The 26,217-nt window shown below is 31.2% G+C and overlaps 2 protein-coding genes across 4 annotated transcripts; both read right to left on the reverse strand.

The window, feature by feature from the left end:
* Positions 1-213: 213 nt before the first annotated feature.
* Positions 214-16,290, reverse strand: LOC120343064 (heat shock cognate 71 kDa protein-like). 3 transcript variants are annotated; one of them, XM_078111317.1, is made up of 19 exons: positions 16,019-16,122; positions 14,822-14,913; positions 13,666-13,795; positions 13,387-13,496; positions 12,734-12,997; positions 10,681-10,804; positions 10,202-10,352; positions 9,979-10,132; positions 9,308-9,472; positions 8,944-9,021; positions 8,537-8,719; positions 8,175-8,246; positions 6,879-6,974; positions 6,428-6,520; positions 5,407-5,508; positions 5,051-5,161; positions 4,747-4,851; positions 2,601-2,717; positions 214-1,273 (listed from the first exon to the last, which is right to left on the reverse strand). In XM_078111317.1, the coding sequence occupies exons 2-19, from the start codon at positions 14,894-14,896 to the stop codon at positions 1,190-1,192; spliced, it is 2,214 nt and encodes a 737-aa protein (XP_077967443.1). In that variant the 5' UTR covers positions 14,897-14,913; positions 16,019-16,122; the 3' UTR covers positions 214-1,189. The 3 variants fall into 3 exon arrangements, with proteins under 3 accessions (XP_077967443.1, XP_077967442.1, XP_077967444.1); XM_078111316.1 differs by lacking the exon at positions 16,019-16,122 and adding an exon at positions 16,154-16,290 and having other exon boundaries at positions 215-1,273; XM_078111318.1 differs by lacking the exons at positions 4,747-4,851; positions 16,019-16,122 and adding an exon at positions 16,154-16,290 and having other exon boundaries at positions 215-1,273.
* Positions 16,291-17,371: 1,081 nt separating this feature from the next.
* Positions 17,372-24,755, reverse strand: LOC120341969 (heat shock cognate 71 kDa protein-like). The gene is made up of 12 exons (XM_039410589.2): positions 24,643-24,755; positions 23,978-24,107; positions 23,569-23,675; positions 22,755-23,006; positions 22,149-22,272; positions 21,570-21,723; positions 21,265-21,412; positions 20,633-20,803; positions 20,058-20,219; positions 19,561-19,791; positions 18,923-19,123; positions 17,372-18,684 (listed from the first exon to the last, which is right to left on the reverse strand). The coding sequence occupies exons 1-12, from the start codon at positions 24,706-24,708 to the stop codon at positions 18,565-18,567; spliced, it is 1,866 nt and encodes a 621-aa protein (XP_039266523.2). The 5' UTR covers positions 24,709-24,755; the 3' UTR covers positions 17,372-18,564.
* Positions 24,756-26,217: the final 1,462 nt, after the last annotated feature.

The following is a 26,217-nucleotide window of genomic DNA, read 5'->3' on the forward strand; positions in this document are numbered from 1 at the left end:
CACGATTATTAACTCTAAAATTAGATATATGTAATAAAAATTAGATTTGCTAAGGACAATTCTTTTCAATGGATGATGTACGTCGATTCGATTTTTAGAAGTAAACAACGAGTCCAATTCAAACATTTATGTATCATATGAATGAAATATTTGGAATTCCTAACACTTTTATACTATTTTATTTATATGTTTCTACAGTGAAACATTTTATGACGTCAACAAATACTCGGAAATATCGTTTACTCGAAATATGCACCCGTGCAACACAAGTGGATGGATCATTCAGACAAGTCACTTGTTTCGACAAACACATATCTGGATAAAAAGAGGGATAATAATTGAATATTATCGGGTAATGAATATTAAATGCGTAATAAATCAGAGGCTGAACAAGAAAGACTTAATTTAGTAACTGATTACAAATTAAATTACGGCATTCCAACAAATAAAATAAAAACTTTATTGCAATCTTAGAGTATATTTGACAATTTTCTTACATAGACGTTCAGAAATCTCAGTTTTCTGAAACAGATATTCTTTAATTCCCTTCATGACAGAGTCAAAGAAATTACAACTTCAAGTAATAAAATAAAATAGGGGTAATCCTTTCCGAATTTCAATACTTTGATTTGATTTATTCAACCTTTTAAGTATATTAAGTTTGTCGGGAAAACAGATAATATGTGTGTTTTCAATGCATTAATATTAGTTAAACTAAAATTTTCAAGTACAAGATTTTCAGATAAGTTAGTAGAAGGAACATGAATTTTTCCGTGAAATATAATGATAAATTCATTTAAATAGATTAAGATTACAACTTATGTCACACGTCAGGCAAATATTAATATTTTTATCAGTTATAGGAATTTATGGACGATTGAATAGGAAATGTTGCAATAAAATTTTATTCATAATAATGAAATATATTGTGAAGATTGAACGATTTAATGAAATTCAATAATCTAAGAGTTAAAATATTAAAGTTAGTTCAGCAAAGTTTATATTTTTAAAAGCATAGTTTATATATGTACATTATAATGATTATAATATATATATAGATAGAGTTTATAGTTATGCTCGTTGAATAAAACTATTTTGGATTCAAATCTTCAATATTGATTACAGATTATCTCTGAATACAATTTTAGTCTGCAATCCCGAAACGATCTGCTGAATTAACATTCTAAAACTACAATTGCGTTTGTTTTATTTCTTCTGTCACATGTTGAACTGTTATGGTTTCTCCGTCTTTATCAATGCCATTTTCTAAAACCTGGAAAGAATGAAATATGATATGAAGTATGATTAACATAAAAAAGAATTTTTGCCAACAATTATAAAATTAAAATCCTGTCAAAACCTATTAAATTCTACCAATTTTGTAGTTTTACTTTTCTTTTTCGACTTCGTTTTGTAATTTGTAGAGAATTTATGTTTTTTTTAACTAAAGGCTGCAACCGTAAATTATAATGATAAGCTGCAACAAAATCGTTGAATGAACGAAATTAAATTGCTGTAATTTTTTGTGAATTATAGCTAATACGACAACGACCTCATTTAAATTAGCAGATAATTATAAATCTATCCTAACCGTGAAATGAATTATAAACAAACCAACTAATAATTGTTTATCTCATATTCTTTTGTTTTAAATAAATAGTCGACACTTACAAGGTTTTTGTCAAATTTCTAATTTTGTTTTAACAAACTACTCTGAAATTTGAAATTAATGTTATTTCTATAAATTGCCCAAACATATAATACCCATTTCAGTACATTTTATTGGGTCTGTATTACTTTTAAAGTGTGAATAGATGTACGGAGGACAGAGTCAAAATAGGATAGATGAATATTCTTATCAATATATTTTTCGTTCCTGATAATTCTGATAATATAGTATAGCAAAACAAAACCTTGGCTGTCGATTACAGTGGAGATTTAAAGCAGTATTAGTTTTTTATCCAAAAGGGACAAAAAACTATTTTACTGTTAGGTTTTTGTACATGCCAAGTAAGAAATAGTTTTTGGCTGTTTCTATCAAACCCACTTAACGATTTCTTTTCATACATTTTCCCCGCAAACTTAGTTCAGGCTATTAAAAGTGTGTACGATGATTTACTCGGGATTATTAAATAGTACACCTCAAACTATTTACAGGTTATTTCATACCAGAAAACACCTTTATATTAACAATAAAAAGCGAACTAAATTTTAATCTTTTGTTTCGACTCTTTTCCTGCGCCTAAATCATTTTTTAGGCCTTCCCTTTAATCTGTAGAGTTTGTTGAGGTAATCGTCAGTGTTTACGATGATTGAACTTACATCTTTATATAAGATCTCAATATATGATATAGTAAGAACCTGATGTAATCATCGCTCAATGAAAATTAGTCCTCAATAAAACGTACGATCAACTTCTTTACATCCTTTCTCGACAATCAATGAGGTTAATAATGTGGTGTTGAAAACATAACGAAATATTCAGATTTAATAATTTAATATATTTAATTTAATATGCATAATATTGAAGACAATAAGCAACCAATTGTATCGTAAATTTCACATCAATAAGCTTAAATCAATGAAATTTTTAAACTAACCTCCTCATTTAAATTTTTTTCAGCTTGTCCTGCAACAGGATCATTCTTGTTCGAAACATCATTTTCCCTGGATGCAATAAAAGACGTTACTTCCGATTGTGTGGTTTCCGTTGTCTTCTGCAAAGTAATTGATTAATTTTAAAGGTTTTTAATGTAGTTTCGATTTGTCCACTAGAGATTGGATGTGAGAGGTGGACTGCTAAAAAATTGTTTCAGTTATAAACTGCCTAAAAATGTACAATAAGTTCCCAGCATTTGTTAAAACTTGAAATAAATATTAAATTTTTTTTATCATTTATACGCAACACAAGAAATTTGTAAAAAACGAATACTTTTCTCAATAACTAAATAAATATCAATATATAATTATTTACATTTCAATAATTATTCAACACAATTATTCCTAGTCAGGCACGACTTTGAAAGCGTCATATTGAATATAGCTCTTTAATAAAATTTTACTGAAGTAGAGAACAGTTGATAGATCTCCGAATTTAAATTTAGTTCAATCTTGGATTGGAGCCTTAATAAATTTTTGCTATATCACTTTTTTCATAAACAACTTACTATTACTATTTGTACAAATTTGTTTTACTTACCTATAAACGTTGAAAAAATAAAAAACTCAAACAAAATGATAACTTTACCATTTCGATATTTTGGTTATGAGTTTTCAATTCTTGTTCTATACCTACTTTGCAATTTTCAAATTCATTCATAATTAGTTTAAATTGTTAAGAGGCATATGCAATCATTTTAATTTTAGTAATTGTAACAATAATAATACATTTGATTTTGTACATTGTTTTTCATTCTTATTTTCAGTTACTACTTTTTATTTTATCTTCTGCAACCTCCTTCATTTGTTTTGTTTTTTCTTTCATATAAATGACAGTTTGGTTTGTATAGGATTTAGTGAAAATGTAATAAAGTATTAATAATAAGATTTGTTGAAAGGACTAATTCCTCGTGGTATAACAATAACGTTTTTGAGCGGAGGTTCTCTAAAGTATCAATTTTTCAGTATCTATTATTAAAGAATATATCAAAAAAGAACAAAGCATTTTTCAAATTCATTCAAATTTAGATTAATTGTCAAGGGGCATATGTAAAAACTTCAATAATATTAATCGTTAAAAATTACTTTTAATTTTGAAATTTATTTCTCATCCTCATTTTTAGACACTACCTATTCATTCTTGGTAAAGTTATGTTTTCAGGATTGTGAAGAGTTTCCTCTTTTATGCATGGTGATGGGGTGGTAAAATTGTCAATAAGAAAAAATGTAAAAGCATTTGTCAATATCGCTATGACATGTAACATTATCCATGGGGTTATTTACGACTTGCTGCGCCGATTCTGAAAGACAAATATTACATTCGCTGCTTTTCGAAGAATATAAGCAGTGATAATTAGGGTGTAACTTCATATATACGTCAAGTTACGTGTTGAATTTGCAAATTATGTATATGCAATTATGAACTTCACGGTATCTATTTTAGCTATGATAATGATTGTGGTATTGTTGAAAAATAACACAAGAAAACGATCAAATTGATATATTTCCTTACAATTAGTGCTACATATACGTTACCAGATGCAATACCAATCAAATTCAGGTTTTTTTATTATAAATTTTCGGACATAGGGTCGCATATTTAGTGAAGTAATATTTACGCGTTCTTTAGCATCATCTCGAGGAAGAGCAATCTACCATACGCTGTTAAAAAGCCATCAGTGACGTTTGAGGGCCTAATGGTTAACGATAATGAAAAAAATTTGTAAGAGACCATGCAAAATCGCCCCAGAGAACTAGCCTAGAAACAAAGCGTGTTCTTGAATAGCATCTTCGTATAGCTAGCCCGTTGTTAAATTTTATTGAAGTTGAAACTAGATTTATTTTTGTATTATTGCCATTTCGAATTTTTGCTATGTTATTTTTCTCATATACAACTCACTGTTACTATTTGCACAAATTTCTTTAGCTTACTTAATATGTTTGAGTTCATTCTTTAAAATGAGATATGGGCTCGAAACGCTTATATAAACGTTATTCCTTTAGTCAGTGATCGTTCAGCACCAAACCAAGTCCAAGTGTTTTTTATTTCGAGGACGGTATAAAAAAATCAACAAGATAACATTTTACCACCATTAGAGTTGAGTTGTTTATGTCACTGGAGGTCGTTTTTGGTTGTTCATTTTTCTTACTCTCATTTTCTTTTTTGCCTCCGTTTTCTACGAATTGTTCTGACTATTAAAAGCAGATGAAAAGGTTATTTTTTATATGAGAAATCAGGAAAACATGAAGTTTTATTGTAACTAAAATAATACCTTCAAAATTGAGTATTCCAGATTATTTTGGACTCAATCAAAATATGGTAAGAGAATATTTTTATCAATATATTTTTCATTTCTGATAATTTTGGTAATATCATAAAACAAAACAAAACCTGTTCGATTGGAATATCGGCTGTCGAGGTCGTTGGAGAATTGGTAGTACCCGAGTTGTTATTACTTGTTCTTCCAAAAGAAAAACAACCCCAGTACTTATTCTTCTTTTTCTGTAAATACAATTTACTGTTTGGTTTTTGTACAGGTCAGTTAAAAAAACTGTTTTGCTGTTTCTACTAAAACCACTTAACGAATTCTTTTCTTACATTTTTTTTTGCAAACTTAGTTTGGGCTATTTAAAGTATGTACGGTGAATTAACTAAGATTATTACATAGTACACTTCAAAATATTTACAGGTTATTGCAAACCAGAATTTTTTTATATTAACATAAACACAGCAAACAAAATTTCAACCTTTGGTTTTGACTCGTTTTCTGCGCCGGCAACGTTTGTATCTGGTTGGTTCGTACCATCATGGTTCCTTGGTGAAATAGGTTTAGGGACTTCCCCTTCATTCTGCAAAGTTAATTGGGTCTATTGTGAGTGTTTACGGCGATTGAACTTACATCTTTTTAAAAACGCTTGATTTGCGAGGATTAATAAAATTTATATAGTAATAACCTGATGCAGTCAGTTATATAAACACTAGAGTTGCTAGGCTTAATATAAGGTATAGTAAAAACCTAATGCAGTCCGCTACATTAATACTCGATTTGCGGGGCGTAATATAAGATATAGTATTAACTTGATGCAGTCAGTTATATAAACACTTGATTTGTGAGGCTCAATAGAAGATATGGTAATAACCTGATGCATTCAGTGATATAAACACACGATTTGCGGGGCTTAATATAAGATATATTATATTATTATTCTGATGCATTCAACGCTCAATGGAAAGGAGTCGTCAATAAAACATACGAGGAACTGCTTTACATCATACGTTCAGAATACAAAAACACAAACAAAATAATAAACCTCCCATTTCGACATTTTGAATATGAGTTTTCATTTCTTGTTTTATATATATTTTGTAATTTTCAAATTTATTCAAAATTAGTTCAAATTGTTAAGGGGTATATGAAATAATTTTTATTTTGTTAATTGTCAAAAAACAATAAATTTCATTTTGAACATCGTATTTCATCTGTATTTTCAGCTACTACTTTTGGTATTTCTGCAACTACTTTTATTTGTTTTGTTTTTTCTTTCATGTGAATGCCAGTCTGGTTTGTATGGGATTCAGTGAAAATTCAATAAAGAATTATTAATAGCATTTGTTGAAATGACTATTTCCTCAATGGTATAACGTTATGAGTTTCTTTTATAACGTTAAGAATTTTTTTTTTTTTACAGAATATATCAAAATAGAAGAATGTATTATTCAAATTCATCTAAAAAAAATTCCAACAATATCATTCATTTAAAAAAATACCTTTGATTTTGAACTTCGTTTCTCATCTTTATTTTCGGCTGCTATTTTTTTATCATCTGCAATCACCTTTATTTTTTTCGTTGCTTCTTTTATCTGAATGGCAGTTATGAACTGAATTTAGTGACGATCACAGCATATAACTAGCCGGGCTCATACACATGAAAGTAATTATATATTGTTCTAATTTGAATGGTTAATAAGAATTGGTAATATCGTATACGTTTATGTCTAATCGTGAACGTCGGTAGTAATCACGAGCAATAAAACACGTTTGCGTTGTCAGAAACTGACTGGATTATAAATAGCAGCGATTTGAAAAAGTTGAATCAGAACTATTAGAAGCTGATATGAATTACTTATTATCATATAGCTCACTACAAATAATTTAAAGATTATTGCATACCGGAAAACTTATTTATATAGACAATAAAACGGCGAACAAAATTTAAACCTTTTGTTTTGAATCTTCTTCTGTCACGTCTGAATGTTGTTTGTCCGCGACATCTTCTGTCCCTGGTGCAATAGTTTTTTTGCCTTTTCTTTTATTCTGCAAAGTTAATTGGTCCCATTGTAAGTGTTTACGGGGGTTTAACTTACATCTTCATATAAATACTAGATTTGATGGGCTTATTTTTGTACAAAATAACATTATATTTTTCATTTGTAGTTGGTTAGATATATAATATTCAGCCGCGTTTTCTAGAAATTTATAGAGTAAACAGAACCGTATAATAGTCTTTTTCGAATATTTTCTATTTGATTTGCAATGTGTTGTTCAAAGTGAATATTGGTATATCATTGGACTCATTGCATTCTATTTGGATCTTAAAGTTTGTCTCCAGTTTTCACTCAATAACTGCGATATAAATATGCTTGGCGCTCCGGGAGTCTGCGAACCAAGATGGCGTACACCAGAACGGAGTATGTGTACCAGGTTAGGGTTAGGCCATAATTTTATTCAAATTTTCCTTATTTTAGTTATATTAAGAATTCCGGGACTAGCCAATTCTCTCCAGTAGTATTTGTAACTGAAATATGGCCTGAACTCAACCTGATAAACATACTACGTTTCAGTGTCCGCCATTTTGGTTCACACTACATGAGTATCAAATGCTTTTTATTTCTTAATGTGAGGTGGATTAAAAAGTTTTTACAAAGTGGGTTTTCATACGGCAATAGTGAATTTATATACAGTATTATTATTGTGAGGAAAATTCAAATTTCTATAATACGCTCTTAGTTGTTATGGACTAATAATTATTGAGATTTATTTAATAAACTATATTTTGTATTGAAATAACAAAAATGAGATAATACTGGATACTTCGAAAAATCTTCTTACAAAATATATTAACGATTATTATAGAAATAGTTTGTTTTTCAAAAAATAAATATACAGCATACACCTTCATCTTTAATTTAAACTATAAATTTTATTACCATGCCATCGCCGGGGTCAAAACTGGCGCAGTTTTCACCAGAAATAACATTTAAATTTCCGCGCTTTGGAACTTTTTTGTTTACATTTTCCTTTGAACAAAAACATCGAAATGTCGAAGTTAGAAATATTTTTATCATTAATAAACAATTGGAAATGAAAATTTATGTGAGTTATGGAGATCCTGTAATCCAATATATCAATATTTTAACGGCACATCTAATTTTTCGTATCATTCTTTCATTCAACTCATATAACTAAAACCTTTTTATAAAGAGTTAAAGTAGCGGAGTGTTGTAAAATACATACCGGGATATTTATTTTCAACGTTAAACTTTTCAAATATTTCTCTTTTTCTTCGCAATCCTTCACATTAGTGTGCTGTAATATGTTACAATACTGAGTTACAAGTTGTATTCTCCCAGCATGCTTCCAGAAGCTATTTAGTTATAAGTACGCATTGCTATAATATTTATCCTGTTCTGAAACGTACCTTGTTGTAATTCAATAGATCGACAAAAGATTTATAAAAATGCTATTGGGGATGATCTCAATTCCAAACTTCACCACTCATTCTCCCAGTATTTAATTTTATGTGTTAAAAAGTAATAGGCCGTTATCTATGTAACATCAAAGACAACATTTAAACTTGACATAATAAAACTTTTTACTTTGTTGCCTTCTAGCCATTTTAATGCTTCATCGCACTCGTTTAATTTTGTTTCTTTATCCGATAAGTCAGATAATTTTATCGCCAGTTTTACAGAATATGCCGTATTTTCCAAGCTGTTCCTGGTGTTGCTTAGCTTTTTAATTGTTTCATCGTATTCGTCGAACTCTTTGTTTTTGTCGATCTTAAAATAAGCAATATTCTGTAAATTCAAAACAAAATACCAAAGTATTTACGGTCACGTTGAAGGAAATGAGTCAAGATATGTCAGCATATTTCGTTGGTAAATTAAACCGGCAAATGTAAGAATTTATTTTACCAGACAGCATTTTCCAAACCTCTACTCAAGTATATTGGAGTAAGATCATAAAATATGTCGTACGACGTTATATCATAAATAATTCTTACCATTCTTTCGATTCCCTCTTTGTTATTTACTTTGCCACAATCGTTTATATTGACTTCGTGAATGGTATATCTACGAATCTGCAATTAAAACAAGACTTAAAATGAAAATGATATTATTTTATAAATTTATTTTTGCCGAGCTCAAGTTTAGGGTAAGGACAAGTTGAAATTGTGTAAGGTTTTACAAATATTACATATATTACAAATTGGAATTTGCTGCGAAATTAATAATTTGGTATATTGCAAAAAGGAATAATATATGCTCTAAAAAGCATAGACCAATTGACAACTATATTATTTTCATATTGTTGGAGCATAGTTCACCTAACTTTGTATATAAATATATAAATAAGTACAAAAAAACCTTTGGAGCGTAAGTGAGTCTTGCTGCGTGTATGGCAGCGCCAAATGCAACTGCTTCATCCGGATTGATAGTTCTGTTCAATTCTTTCACGTTGAAATATTCTAAAAGAATTTTTCTTATCTCTGTAATACGAGTTGATCCCCCAACAAGAACGATGTCGTCAATCTAAAATTTATTATTCTTGACTTGAGACTTTAAAAATTGTTGTTTTGATACAATGAAACTATTTGTTGAACTGAAATCGAAAACAATGATTTATTTTTGCATTCAGTTCAACGCGTCAAATTTGAATAATATGATATAAAAACGATCTTTGATAAAATGTGTACCAACGACTCGTTTTGCAAAATGAATGGGTAATAATTTTGTTGTTGCAATGATTGGGGTTTTGTTGTTGGGGTTGTTGTTGTTGCTTTTCATCGCAACTAACTGGCCAATAACTAAATATATATGAACTCGCTATGACCCTATTTTTGACCTTGCCCTTTTTTTATTTTTGGTGGGACTTATACCCATGAATCGTTTTGCAAAATTATTGTTGGTAAATATCTTGTTATTGCGATTATTGTGGCTTTGTTCTTGTCGCTTTTCATCGCAACTAACAACCAATATTGCAATATACAAGAACTTTTCTATTATTTTTCTAATAAATTGCAGTTTTATTTATTTACCTGTTTTTTAGCATTTGCATCACTTTTGGTAACTTTTTCTACTAGACTTTTAAACTTTTCAAACAAACTTTCGTTCAGTTGGTTAAAATCACTTCTGGTAAGAATCAGAGAAGATGATTCTACTCCCAAATCAGCAGCCAAGTCTTCTGGTATTCTATTGATATAAAAAGTGTTAAAAAAAGAATCCCTTTACAAGTTAAAATTATTTTTTTTTATAACTAACCGAGCTCGGGTGGCTGCAGACAAATTTCTTTTTATTTTTTCACAAGCTTCTTTCAATCTTATCTCTTTTTTTTTGCTTTCTGACCAGTCAATGTTTTGCTCCTTGAATTTCTTGATGTAATGGGTAAATATATTGTTGTCAACCATTTCACCTGAATTAAAGAACAGACTTCGGTTTCACGTATTCAAATAAATAAAAATATATTTATATGAGACAATAACAAATTTTCCGAAAAATATAGCTTGTTTTTTTATCATATGTATATTTTAACAATCCACAGGGGTTTCGCGAGACCTATCCTTTTCGAGGCTTTTTACCCTAATTGATTCATATCCATAAAGGATGCCGAAGCAATAATAATGATTACTGTATTTGTAATAATGATATACTGTAACTCTTGAATCACGTAACATACATGTAAGTTCGTTAAATGGGAATGTTATATTTTGATGAAATACGTAATGAAAGAACTTTTATACCTCCTATATTTGGATCTCCATCGGATGTTAAAATTTGAATGTCATTGTTGCCTACTACTGCTATACTTATGTCAAGGAAACCTCCTCCTAAGTCAACAATAAAGATTCGTTTTTTCTTTTTTACCTGATAGCAAAAGAGACAATACTGTATTTGGAATATGGAATAAAAATATAAGATACAAATATTTGTCTGCGAATCTTTCCCCGGAATTTGCAGAAATGTGGCAAGTACAATTAAGAATTGTTGATAATGGAAATGTTGCTGAATCTCCAATAAAATCTAAAAATATCAATAATAATACTTAAAAATATAATAATGGATGTCCTAGTTGATAAAACTCAAACGAAATCTCTTCTTCCGATTATCATCAAAATATAACGTGGATTTTCATACGAAATAAAAATAAAGGCAGTCTTACATTTCTCAATAATCTGTTTGCTCTCAATAATTTGCAACATTTATTTGCGTTTATACTGTTTATCAAATTAAATAAATATTACCATTTCGTAGACATCGAATACAAACGTACAAAGATGGGATGCATTAATGCCCTCCATAAATAACGTAATGTGTATCACGATAAATACCATGTTAATTGCTTGTATGTTAAATAAAATAAGATATGTCCGACTCCGAGTGTTAAGTATATCGATAAACTCTATGTTGTTGCTTTTTCATGTACAAAATAGCGTGAAGTGCCAGTTTTGAATGGTGTGTGGATAGCGAATTGAGTTATTAAATTAGTTTAGTCTGGTACGTGCGGGTAATTCGAATCCCATTGAGTTGCAAATTGTACACTTGAGTCCAATTTATTATCTATGTCTGTGACGTTACACTGCACTAACGGCTAGCTTGCGGAAACTTCTAGAAAGCTTATGATAAATAAATGTGCGTTCCGCGGTTATTTGTAACTGGCTCTCATGTTTTAAAGGCAAACACTGCAATCCATTATTGTCTGATTACTGCTAAATATTACGAATTCATATAATTGTGATCAACAGATGGAACACAATTTTAAAGCATTTGATTAATAAACAATTGGGGTAGCAATGAAGCGCTTTCAATTTTTAAGTTTATTGAACTCGAAGTAATAGAAGAGTAAAATAAAATGAAATTGATTATGCTAGTTTTTACGAGCAATGTGCTGAACATCATCAATGTGCTGTTGTTCAGAATGTGTGTTTTAAACAGTATACTACAGTATACATTGTTGTGTATATTAAAAATGTAAATTCTTCAGATTGTAAAAGCAGATTTCAATAAATATATGACCTAAATATTTTAAAATATTTCCCTGTTTAGAGCCCAATTTTTTTTTTCATGGTGTTTTTACATGGTCCCAAACAAAAAACAGGTAGGCGCCCAAGATTCATTTTGATACCTGATACCCGCGTCAAATACGGGCTATTGTGAGAGTCCATTTCCTAGTCTCTGTGGCTTTCAGCACTTGGGTACTAACGTTTGAAAATTAGTCTCCTTTATTTCCGAGAGAAACTACGATCCATAATACTACGATAATAATACGATCCAATGTTGCTAAATTCTGTCGAATATCGCTCCAGTTTTCCGTTACCATACAAAAATTGTAAAACTAATACGAAGCGTACTCAGTGACACTGCTACCGAAACTGTCATTTCATTTTGAGCGCTGCGCGTCTCTTGGGCATTTTTGCATGACTGTAAAAATATTTTCAACAAGATTCCTAATGCTTTTACAGTATGTGGATTATCGAGATGAAAAATAGTCCGTCCGAGAGAGAAATCATTCACGCGTAAAATACCGTCTCGAAATTTTAGATTTTCTTGTAATTGAGAAAATTGCTGCAAATTATGTAAAGTAAAAACGGCTCAACGATCGACGTGTATTGAGCTGCTGCCATGGAAACGAAACATCAATTCGGACTTTAAGTAAAAAATAGATTACTCGGGTGACAGGATAACTCATTTGAAAAATAATCAATTAATTCGGTCCAGCCGGCTAGTCTCTACAGGTACACACGTACAGATAGGATGATTGAGAAAAGGGGATGTAGCGGAAATATAATAACTAACCTCGTTGTCGAAGCAATAAGCGATTGCCGCTGCAGTTGGTTCGTTTATCAACTCGATCACTTCAAAGCCGGCTATTTTTCCCGCATCATATGTAGCCGCTCGTTGATCATCATCAAAACTTGCAGGCACGGATATGACAGCTTTATTTACTTTAGTTCCAAGGTGATCTTCTGCCATTTTCTTCAGTCTGCCCAGAATCATAGCGCTTACTTGTTCTGGATATAATGTTTCTTCGATTTTTGTTTGATTCTTGGTATAAGATACCTAAAGAAATTTAATCTATAAATACTTATCCAGTGATGAGTAATTGGTCATCATTTAGTAACTGTTAGCACACTATTACAGCGAACACAAATACTAATTAATATAAGAAACAACGGCTATGCGTACGGAGTAAAGTGCATCGAATTTATTAAAATACTACACACTATAAATATTTTTGTCTTGTAGTCTGTTTTCAAGCAAATGCAGTTCAAATATAAAACCTATCTAGGACATTTTGGGCGGTTTTACTATTAAACGTACATTTAAATGCCTCAAAATTGGGTAATAAAATTATAATATGCAAAAAAGGATCAATTAAATCGAAGATATTCATAAACTATATTTGGTCTCTATGCTGGTAAAATATAAGCTATAACAACAGAAATTACCTGGATACAAAATCGATTCTTATCATCTGTTTTGATTAAAAATCCCCATGTTTCATTATTCCGATTTTGAGTTCCATTATCCTTCTTTCTTCCAATTAAACGCTTTACATCTGTAGTAAAATGAAAGAATCAACTTAAAATTCAACTGAAAATTTTCTACGGCATTGTTAAACATAGTTTCATTGCATCGACATTTAGAAGATTTAATGATGATGTGTATAAATTAATTTATTCATAAAAACTTTTTCATTGAAAGTTATCAATATTAAGTGTCCCCACTATATAAAGTGTTGTCCAAATTGAGAGGGCCTTGGTGTTTTGCAGATTCGCCAAACAAACGTTCTTCTTCAGTAAACGCGACATATGCTGGTGTTAATCGTTTGTCATGTTCATTTGGGATAATCCTCACCTAAATAATAATACATCTGATTCATGTATACGCATTATTTTCAATCTAATAACAAGAAAAAAGTGTGATACTTAGTAAAATATCTATTATTTTTTTGTTTGTGTGAGAAAAATAATGGTCGCTCCAGAAGTGTGTGTACCAATATGGAGGTAACTAACTTTATTTGATTACTTTACATCGAGTTATATAAAATGATTGAAGCCTATGGGCATCATAATAAAATGATGGCTTAACCCTAATCTGGTACACATACTACGGGAGTGTCCATGTAACTATGTATGATGGTGACCGTACATTTGAACCCACGTACATTTGAACCCATACGTATATCCGCGGGTTCAATCTATATGCGGGTGCTAAAACCCATGGGTTAGGGTGAGTATGGGTTCAAATATCCGTAAAACAAAGAAAATTCCATAGGTGCAATAGTATGCAAGTGCAATTGTCATGGGTTCAAATGTACGTGGGTTCAAATGTAATGAAACCATGTATGATACAATCATGCAAGAGTAGTCGCATTAAATATGCCAAACTATCCAACCTCCAAATTTTCTTTATGAAAAGTTCAACGTTTTTTTTTAATTTCTCAACTTTGTGCACTTAAAAAACATTATTCTGAAAGATAAAATATTGGGTAGTTGTTGTTTGGCATATGCTTTTAGGGTGCTTTATGACTTAGTTGGCGCCACTAAAATGTCAATTGTATCAATAGGCATTTTAATAATAATTTTTAATTATGTCTAATTGTTGAAATTTGTAGCTATAGTTTGATATAATGTTTTTAAAAAGGAGTATGTTCTCAGATACGATTTCCAAAGTGTGTATACGAAATATTTGATCATGAGTTAACCAACGTGTTTCAGCAACTTCTCCTTGCAGGCATTCTAGATCATCACTAGACTAAGCATGTGATGTTATTTTTTTTTCAGACTCATCCAGTCAAGTAGACCATAAGCCATCCAGACACACTACGGGTGTACCAAAGAATGTTACCAGTGTTACCGTGATACGCTTTCTCGCACTTACCGTTCCATTTATGAATGCTCCAACGCAAACAAAGTTTGTTCCAAGATCAATCCCAATTGCGCAGTCGCTACTCATGCTTAATTTTCTCGATTCTGAAAATAGTAAAACTACGTGATAGTGGTTAACCAACCAATAAAGATAATTGCTTTTATCTTCTGTTTTCGGTTTTCTCTATTTACACCGATACATATTACAATCACAGAGAATTGAGATCAGTACTTTCTGTCTATAAATTTACCCAGTATTTGAGAATTTTGTTTTTTATTCTATATACCAAAAATGTATTAACCATTACATCTTTAGTAATCATGATTTTTTATATTTTGAAATTTTTTGGCATGATTCGTCGGAGGATCAAATGACAAGGGCAAAAAGCTGGCCAATACTGTACAAAAAATATGATAATTAAGAAGTTTTAATTGAAACTGATATTATTTCAGTGCGCAATCAACATGCATACACATATGAGATAATTATTCAAGTTTTAAAATGCTCCAAGCCTATGGCAGCTATATCAAATGGCACCTTAACGACATCAATCTCTAGGGTTGAGGACCCACATTGTGAGCGAATATTCATTATTGTCACTTGTGATCAACAATTAATGTTAATAATAATACCACAAAGTTATAATTTCCAATTTCCAAACTGAGTGACGATTGCCTGGGTTGTTCTATATATGATACTATGATGAAATCTCATATTTTTTTGAAATAGAATTCAATCGATCGAAATTAGCGACAGTAATACCAAAGTATCCGGTATTTAATTTGGAAGACTTCAAAGAGTTAACACGTTTAACATGTTTTTCGAAAAACATTGGTCTTTATTTCAGATGGAGGAGAAACTATATATGTAGCTTGAAACATATCTGTAGCTTTTAAACATAATGCATGAATGCATTTTTAACATAATCTAGATTAATTGATTTGAAATTCACACATGATGTCATGCTAAATATTCACCATTCAGGTTTGAAATTAAACCGTCTAGTGATTGAACTGCCCATGCCCATGCCAACTTCTGATTCACAGGGGCAATAATCCAGTGAGAAAAAAGTTAATTTCGGAAAAATGGCATCGATATAAACACAGAGCGTGAAATAGACGAGCTAGCCTACTCTCAGTGTGCTTTCACATTTACAGACACCAGGAATATAACTATTTTTGAGGTAGAATTCTTCATAATGATATGTACCATGCAATTCTTTGCTCTAGCTTTCGTAATTCTACCAGAAACATCACGACCATAAAAGTTCCGCATTTTGAGGATGGATTCTTTGTCCATAACTTATATATCTTCTAAATGCCTGATTTATATAATCCAACTCACCAATTTACATATATCCCTTTTCGTTTATTCAAAAACGTTGTCCAAGATAGCACAGAATGAATATGCTACCTACCCACAAACCTCTTGTTGAGCTCGATATAATAAAAGCTGTATCTCGAGCATATTTGTTTCAGCCATACAATCGTTTGAGGTGGTGCTCACTCGAGCGTTGTATAATCAGATTGAGTAAACTTTAATCTTGTGCGCCACCTAACCGGACCATTTTTCGTGGCACTGTATTCTGCAATGAGTTGATAACGTGACAAAATATATACATTTGATACATCAGATCCTTTATTATGAAGTATGATGGGATGACAAATTTTAAAATGTGCCTCTAACTAAACGTTCAACAAATAGTCAATTAGGTATGTTATGTCATGACTCAATCCACTGATTCAAGATTATTATTAAAATAATTGAATATTCAGCAAATAAATGAATCGATAATTTTCGACGATACACAAAGATTTGACTTTAATTGGATCTCTAGGTGACGACTACTACCTTTTTCATTTCCTTTGCGTGTAATACAGGGATGATGTAGCAATATTAACACTACTGTTAGTGATTCCATAGTCTTGTCGCACACTAACACGAATATATAATTTATACAATTTTTTTGCTCATATAAAGATATTCCAACTAAAATATGCTTGTCAGAGGATGTTTGGCTTTGTTCTGACGATACTTATATAGCAATATTGCTGAATCACAAAGTTCAATTAAAAATATGACTAATCTTTTATCCACATTACTTTAGTTTCAGATCAAATTAACTATATTTTTCAAGCAGTAATATGAAACACATTACTGTATAGCTTGCGCAACAGAACTTTGTTTGCTGACAAACAATATTCAGGGTTGTCTGCGTCTAATTCTTCTTCCTGACAAACAAAGTAACTGCGGCAAATATATTTAAAGCGCTCTACTGTTTGCATAAATGTCACCTCACATTGTAACACACATCCCGTGCTCATTTATTTGTGCAACGTGATTTGCAGCGATGATTTGTAAGGCGATGGTAAGGCAACTCGTTATATATATATATATATATATATATATATATATATAGTTGTTTAAAGTAAACAGTCGTCAAACGATGACGCCTATTGATTCAATTTGCTCTCGAAAACAACTGCCACTCTAGTGCCTATAAAATATATAGCGATGAGTAAATTTGAAATCCCACTTTCATGTCCAATACCAGATCAGCAATCAATATACAATTTTTTTATTTCTATTAGTTGGTAAAGGATGCTCATAATATTTTCAAACGCACGATGAGTAAATTCTTAGTATGTCAATAGGCTTCAAATACAAACACAGAATTTAAAAAATGTTGAAATTCCAAAAAAGTAGTGACGTTGCGGTTTTTCAATGTGCTTGTAATTGTAAGTAACATTTCTGACAATTATATATTATATTTTAAATCCTTAAAGTATTTTATTTTAAAAAATTTAAACATTGTAGCAATCCAAATAAAATGATGCATTATCACTGATAAACTATAGACTATTTATGGACTGATTAGTCATGACTTGTAAAATCAAAAGCCCTAATTTAGACTTCTAGGCATAAAAGTAAATATTACTATAACACAATAAAATTGGACACAGCTTATTAACAGAAATTTATAATAAGTTTTAAAATACTCAAGATTACGAATACATTTATAATAGATTGTATTTAATACTCATCAAGAATTAGGAGATCAGGGTATAGATATTTATTTCTACCAAGAGCCGATGGAATATCCCAATATTTGTAAACGCATGATGAGTTAATTCTCAGTATGTTACTAGGCTACAAATACAAACACAAAATTAAAAAATGTTCAAATTTCAAAAACGCAGTGACGTTGCGGTTCCTCAATGTGCTCATAAATTTTTTTGTAATGAATTGTATAATTTGTAAAACGAGAATATCGGTCAAAGACCGAAGACTTATCGATCGAATGTTAGGGGATCCCCCTGAACAGCGCTCTTACTTCAAAGTGACACCATGTGCCCCATCACTAATTAATTGATAACTCGCTAATTATACGACATAATTCGCCCAAAATCAATAGGATTCTGGTACGAGATATGATGAATGCACATATCTCGCTTATGTGAGATATCGCGTGCATCTAACAGACAGACTAACACACAGACAGACAAATACCTATCAACATACTTACCGATTAAAATCGATAAGTAATAACAATTCTGACAATGTAATATAACTTTACTTTATGAATTCTTAATGAACTCTGGACTTTTTATCAACTGATTTGCCATGACTTATAAAATCAAAGGCCCTAAATTGTGACCTCTAGTTCTCGGGGATTAATTTGATATGTACATTATTTAAACCGGCATTTACATCTACTCCAACTCTTTGGGCCGTAAAAATAACTGAGGAAATATTCAGTCCTTTTTCTCCAAACTCTCCAACAAATCTGTCCCACCAGATATTTTGGAAAGCACGGGAAGACAGAAAGATTTCAACTCTTCTTTCTTTGATTCGAAGGACTTTTTCAAAGTGTTCTAAAAAAAGACAAAATAAATGTTTGATGAGTAAATGCAAAGGCATTTTACATCCTAAAATCTCTGCATTATCTGAATTGAGTTATTTTTAACTTTTAAGTAAAATATTTTATATAAAAACTTACAAAAAACTTCGTTCGGTTCTGTAAGCGTTAAAAAAGGTAACGGGAAAATATCAACTTTTGAAATTACCAGATATTACCAGGTTAACGCATTTATATGTAATATATATAAATACCTTGTTATTATCAATCCAACCAAGTATTTCATTGCATTTATCAACAACTTTTGACTGTTCCTTCACTGTGATATCACCACAGTTTTCGGGGTTTTCTATGTAATGCTTGATTGCGTACGTGTAGTTTTCTAGCATGTTTCTGGCTTCACTTTGTTCTTTCCATAACGCATCTTCACTTCTGTAGCGTTCTGCCTCAGCAACCTTTTAAATATTAACAACAATCAGATATATTGAATATTTTGATATAAGATTTTAAAATTTGGAAAATCTAAACACGATAGCGAAAGATAAAGGATCAAGGTTCCAAAATCGAGATGATTTGATCAGTTTAAATTATTTGGAATTTATTCAACTTCTCCAAGCAAAGAAATGTATTTCAAGTAGGTAAAATTTGTTTTGAAAGAGCTGTAAACTTATGCATGAGAATGACCTATATATTTCACCTATCTGCCCGTTTCCATTTTATTATTACCATATGAATTGTGAATATACTTTTTTGCGACTTGTATCAACTTTCAAATTGTTTGTCGGTGAGTAATTACACTTCTTTGCGTGTTGTGACCCTGCTTTAAACTTTCACGTTTGTCTACCAAGCGAAAAAGGTAAATGTATGTTTAAAATGTAGACGCTCCCATTACCATTCTTGAAATTTCTTCTTTGCTTAGTCGTCCTCTATCGCTGGAGATGATAATTTGCTGACATTTTTCCGTTGCTCTGTCACGTCCACTGACATTCAGAATGCCATTTGCATCAATATCGAAGCACACATCAAAATGGGGAATTCCTCTCGGCGCAGGGAGTATTCCATCGATTTCAAAGCTATCCAAGAGTGTGTTGTTTTTTGTCGCTGCGCGCTCTCCTTCAAATACCTTTATTTTATTTAACAAGGTGTCAGTTGTTACTTATTTTTAATTAGCAATAGTCTGCTTTTTGGTCGCGTTAGCTTTATTAATGTAGCGACAAGACGTTGAAAATCTTAAACTTGAGAAACAGTAAAACTATTTAGGTATGAAGAGTAGCAGTATTATGTTACGTATGATATATATATATATGTTACTCGTTCAGACTTTAGTAACTGTAATAAATCTATACTGACTTTAATCGACACCCCAGCAAATTTTATAACGACACTTACTTTGAACAACACCGAGCTCTGGTTGTCTACTGAAGTCGTATAATTTTTCGTGTTTTTAAACGGTATGTTTGTATTCCTTCTGACAATGACTGACATATCGCATCCACCCACTTCAACACCAAGTGATAAAGGTGCAACATCATGAAGTTGAAATTCCTTTATCTGCGTAAAGCAAATAAAAAGTCAAGGTGAATAATTTTAATCTATAATAAAGTCTAATGGAATATAACACGAGGAAAACACATTAAAAGTATTTTATCCATCTTCTTGGCCTAAATGTTTAAATCAGAAGAAATCATTCATTTTCATATGTAAAATTGAATGATCACATTAATTGGAAATGCCATGCAAAAATTAGTTTTATCCCTCGGTGATATTTTTCAAATTTTTTGAACGATAAACATAAAAACATCAAGAATAAGTTAGTATATACCAGTGAAAAGTTTATACTGATTTAGAATTATTAATATCTCAACATTTGACAAAAAAAATTCTGTTGACAAATTGAATAATTTATGAGGTAATTTTACTAGCCCATTTTGCTTCGAAAATATGAGGAATGAAAATGTATTTACCAGGGACGATTCGTCGTTCGACAGATTAGCAGCGTGTGCAGCGGCACCATATGCAACAGCTTCGTCAGGATTGATAGTTCTACAAAGATCTTTTCCTCTAAAGAAATTTTCCAATAATTCTCGTATCTTTGGAATGCGAGTTGAACCACCAACAAGAACAATATCCTCAATCTAAATAATTTTGTTAAAAATTATTTTAATATGTTCGGCAAAATATGTTATAATTTTAAAAATATTGCAATAATGAAAGTGAATTCTGAGTATCAACTTTCTTTACCTTGGCTCAGGACATATATACATATATTTACCTCTTAAAAAAAGTCTCATTATGTGTTTTGAATTTTTTGCTTAGCTTCGATTATCAAAACGTTGTCTAATTGCTTCGAAAACAACATTGATTTTTAAAAGTTATCTCAAACAAAATATCATGAAATTTACTAAATAGTAGAGTAAAGTTTGTTTAAGATTGAAAATCGGGTAACTAATCGTAATTGGTGAGCGTATTCTTGCTATACCATATTCAAACCCTCGTTTTCGAAACTTATTGCCAGCGATTATTGCACACAATTAACACATCTTTTGAGCATTTGAGTTGCAAGAGACAGTTCAAACATTTTAAAAATTCCATTTACCTCGTCCTTTGACATTTTTGCGTCTTCCAATGCCTGTGCGACAGTCTCAATTGTCTTTGTAAACAAGTCCTGATTCAGAGTCTCAAATCTAGCGCGAGACATCGAGCTGCGGAAATCAATTCCTTCATGAAGAGAATCTATCTGTACCCTGAAAATGCAGACATACATTTGCTAAACCATAAAAGTTGATAACCTTTGAATCACTTTGAATTTCATTTCTATGCACTGATTATGTGTTATGCATTTAGATAGCGTATATGCATTTTAACGCGTTTAGGTAAATGTTATCAACATTGGAAACTTACTTTGCCTGAGTTGAGACAGACAGCTTTCTTTTTGCAGCCTCACACTGAACTCTCAGTCTGTTCAAGGCTCTTCTGTCCACTGAAACATCTACGTCATGTTGACGTTTGAATTCCTCAACAAAGTGATCAACCATTCGGTTATCGAAGTCCTCACCTTTGTATTAGTTTAAAAATTTAATTTGATGCTCTTATTAATAAATGGTATTATTTTTATTTGGTCTCGTATTTCTAGAATCTAGCATGAACTTATTTGAAGACAACTTTTGTAGTTACGCCATTCCTATTTTAGTACCATTTGTAAAAAATCGGCTAAAATCCACCGTAATTTGGAAGTATTTTTGCATGATACACATACAGAATTGTTGAAATGAAGTAAGGTCTCGCAAACGCTTATGTAACAGGATTGAACTAGAAATACTTATACGGCAGTTATTATTGACTTATGTTTGTGTAAAACAATACAAAATTAAATCAGACTAACTTTATCAAAAAAGCAAAATATAAACGCGTACTTTTACTTTGCGCATACCAATTTTGTTTGTTCATATTCTGATATAATTTTAATGTCGTTGCTCCTACCTCCCAAATGCGTATCACCGCCAGTTGCCTGAACTTCAAATATACTCTCTTGAATTTTTACCACCGTGACGTCAAATGTTCCCCCTCCGAGATCAAATATTAGAACATTCCGCTCGCTTTCATTCTGTTGAAATAGTGCATATTTGTATAGATAAGTGATTAGGGGTGTAATTAGCTATTTATTTAATATAGCATATTATATAATCAAATATCACATAGCTCTTAGTTCTCATTGCCCTTTCCGAACAATTCATCGTTATGAACTATGCGTCTAATTGTTTCAAAAATTGACTTTGAATAAAATGCAAATATAATAAAATGCAGGTAAAACTTACCCTTTTTTTGTTAATTTGTTACATTTAAAAATAGGACCAAACAGTTGTGTTTTTCTTTTATGCTAGATGATTTTGCTATGTTCTATATTTATTAATCCGAATATTTTGCCATTCAGTATCATATAACAAATAATACAGTGATATATTCAATTCTGAAGGCTATGCTCATCGTGGCACTTTTATTGAGGAATATAAATAACAGGCTTGCTTTTATTTTTTTGTTTATGGAATCATTGAAATTTCAAAACAAGGACAAGAAACTATTACTAACCATACGATCTAATCCATACGCCACCGCAGCAGCAGTGGGTTCGTTGATCATCCCAATAACATTGAGGCCGGCAATTTTTCCAGCATCTTTTGTTGCTCTGCGTTGAGCGTCATTGAAATAAGCAGGAACAGTAATAACAGCATCAGTGATTTCTTCGCCAAGGTAGTTCTCAGCAGTCTTTTTCATTTCTTCCAGAACCATTGCGCTGATTTGCTCTGGGTAATATACCTTTCGTTCGTAGCATTGAACAACCTAAAAATATATCAGAACAACTTCAAACAGTGATTTCTTCAAAAAAAAATAACCCGAAAGCTGAAATAAAATAGACTGATCGCTTTGCGGTGTTACGGGCGACCACGAAAATTCCATGTAGCATAGTAATTACGCTTTGTAAATGCCGATTGACCTGATACTCAAAGCAGTTCAACTATGGAATAGCGAATTCTGCAGAAACCTTAACTTGAAAAATTTGGTGTTGAAAAACAAATAATATTTTTTTGTTTCATGGGATAACTGACAGGATCAACTGACTACAAATACAAAAAAATAAACTATTGTATGTAGATATTTCAATTGTATGAAATAATAACATTTTCTTTGTCCAAAATTTGGGCCTAATAATTTACATGCTACGTGTTATTTGAATGTGGTATTGAAAGGATATATTCTTAAGGCTTAACTACGTATTATGAGAGTCTGATTTCTCCGTTATTTTTTAGGGATGTATAACGCAAATGGGGGGTTTATTTGACCGTTATTTCTTAAAAAACGCATGTTTTTCACAAAATATATTAAAAGGAAGAAATATACAAACCGGTATTTTGGGTTTATTTCCATCATTCAGAATTACGAATCCCCAAAGTTTCATATCTTCTTGCACCACTGGGTCATCGTATGTTCTTCCAATTAAACGTTTGATTTCTATGAAAATATATGTTGTTGTTACATGGAGGTCAAAATTAAGGAATAATCAGTTTTATAGACATGGCCCTATAAGAACAATTATTTTAGTAATTGTTACTAATGTATTGTAAATAGTAACGTACAAGCATGGGACATACAGGTTTTAACAAATTAACTACCCAATAAGTTGAATATGTCTTCAAGTAGTTAAAGTGAGGTTTTAGGTTCTATCTAAAAAAAATATCAAACACCAATAAAATATACTCATTTAAAATTGACTCAATCATATTCGTGAAGAATGAACACGTGATATATCTTACGAATCAGGGTGTTTTCAAAGTTAATTGGAGCCTCCTGTTTCGCCGCATCCCCAATTAGACGTTCTTCAGATGTAAATGAAACACATGAAGGTGTTAAACGGTCACCCTGTTCGTTGGGAATAATTTCCACCTTTGAAAGTAAAAGTAACAATATAAATAACACTTTATTGGTTATCACATTACCAACGGCTTTTTGATTGTAACGTTGTATCGTGGATTGATATTTTCGATGTTATAAGCATTTACTTTTGCTTTCATTAAGCAGTGGGAAAATGAGCACTAACTTTTTTAATTAAAATAAAATATTGAGAACATGAAGTAAGTTAATTCTGGGCCAAACTGATATTTGGTACATGAAGTAAGTCTAGCGGATATATATTGCTATAATTTTGAGACTTAATTAATTATTAAATCATTCCTAATTGAGTATTAAATTGTTCATTTCTTCATTAACCACATACAATAGTTATAAGGTAAAAACAGTATCGATTTGATTGAATAACATGTGAAAATGATACGAAATTCATATGGTATAGTGATTTTTACATTTTACTCTAATGATATAGTCACTTATGAACGTGGCAAGGGCGTGGATGACTAAAATATTTGAAATTTAAACTTAGGTTTATGCCAATTAATTGAGTAATGAAAACAGAATCAAATACCTGTCCTTTCCTGAAAACGGCCACGCATGAATTCGTTGTTCCTAGATCAATCCCGATAGCAGGCATTGTTATATGTAATTTTACTTTACAAATCTAGAATATCAATAGTCGTTAACATTGGTTGGTAATAGGTTTCTATATTTATATATCTATAATACCTATTAAAGCAGTTTTAAATCAATCCAAACTGGGGTGCCTATCATGCCTATTTACAAAAGTAAAAGTTTGCCTGGGTTATTTTGTTTCTTCCCGATATAACTGGAACAAATCGCACTTCATAAATATACATAAATTTATTTTATCTTATCTGTTTTTCTGTCATGACAAATTGGTGCTACTTTGGTATGCAATTGAAACCACATTGAGCAAGTGAGATAGCCTACCAAACAGGCACCAATGTCTCTACAGCTGAGTTTAAAACTTGACTATAGCTGCATCGTCACAGCCTGGGCACTGAAAAATCGAACATTGTAAAGTTCTCAACAACAACAACTTACAATACCCTTTATCTCTATAATAAAAGGGTTATAACTGTGAATATAATCTTTGCATATTCTGATTTTTTTCTCCACACAGCTAAATCTAAAACGCCCAGCAAGCACTTCCTCTTTCTTACGCAAGTGAATAACGACTCAAGAGCGACATCGCATGTGAATTCTTGTATAATAAAGAGCGACGGTATAAAGTGTGTATAATAAGTTGTATAGAATGTATTACATTAAAAAGGCATGAAATAATATGTTCTAATATTAGTACGCGTCCCTTACTAGAATAAACCTATATGCTCGCATGAAATTTTCTCTGATATTACAATTACACATCAAATGAAGATTACGTCATTATCTATATTTCTGATTCTAGCTGTCTGGGACTTTATAACTATACCTTGCGGACATAGAGATTCGCTATCACGCTATACCTTTATTCCATTGGGAACAACTCATGTGTTACGACGAAGACCTATTCTTTAGTCATGGGTATCTATGTTTACGCAGCAGTCTCATACGAACTACAAACAAATAAATTTCCGATAAATTTAGACGATCCGTATAGGCTGAATTCGGCCACGCTTGATCCAGCATATTCAGACCGGGTATAATGATGGCCACCCTCAAAATGCTATACAAGTCAAATACTGTTCTACTAAATTAGATGAATTTAAGCATTTGTTTTATCCAAAAGTTATCCTTGTTTAAAAGTAGAATTGCTAGTAAATATACTTTTTAAGCATGATCCTATCATTTTCGTGAAATATCAAGCAATCAGAAAAATCTAAACATGCTTGATACTCATTTTTTAATTGTCACATACCAGCGGAGTTATAGTTTAATATTACCATAAGGTAAATAGCAGTATGGTTTGTAGTGAAAGGCATAAAATAGATAGGTATGAAATATACTGCTATCGCATCGATTGTTTGCAAGACAAACACTCATAAGGATTTGTATTCAACAAAATGCCACAGTGTGATTGATGACGCACTTAAGGATGCACATAAGTTATTCTCGTTTTACCACTGAAATAGGTATTGCACCACTAACGTTGACTTGATTGGGTAAATCATAACCGAGATAT

This window comes from Styela clava, chromosome 3, assembly GCF_964204865.1.
Source record: "Styela clava chromosome 3, kaStyClav1.hap1.2, whole genome shotgun sequence".
NCBI classification, from domain to species: domain Eukaryota; kingdom Metazoa; phylum Chordata; class Ascidiacea; order Stolidobranchia; family Styelidae; genus Styela; species Styela clava.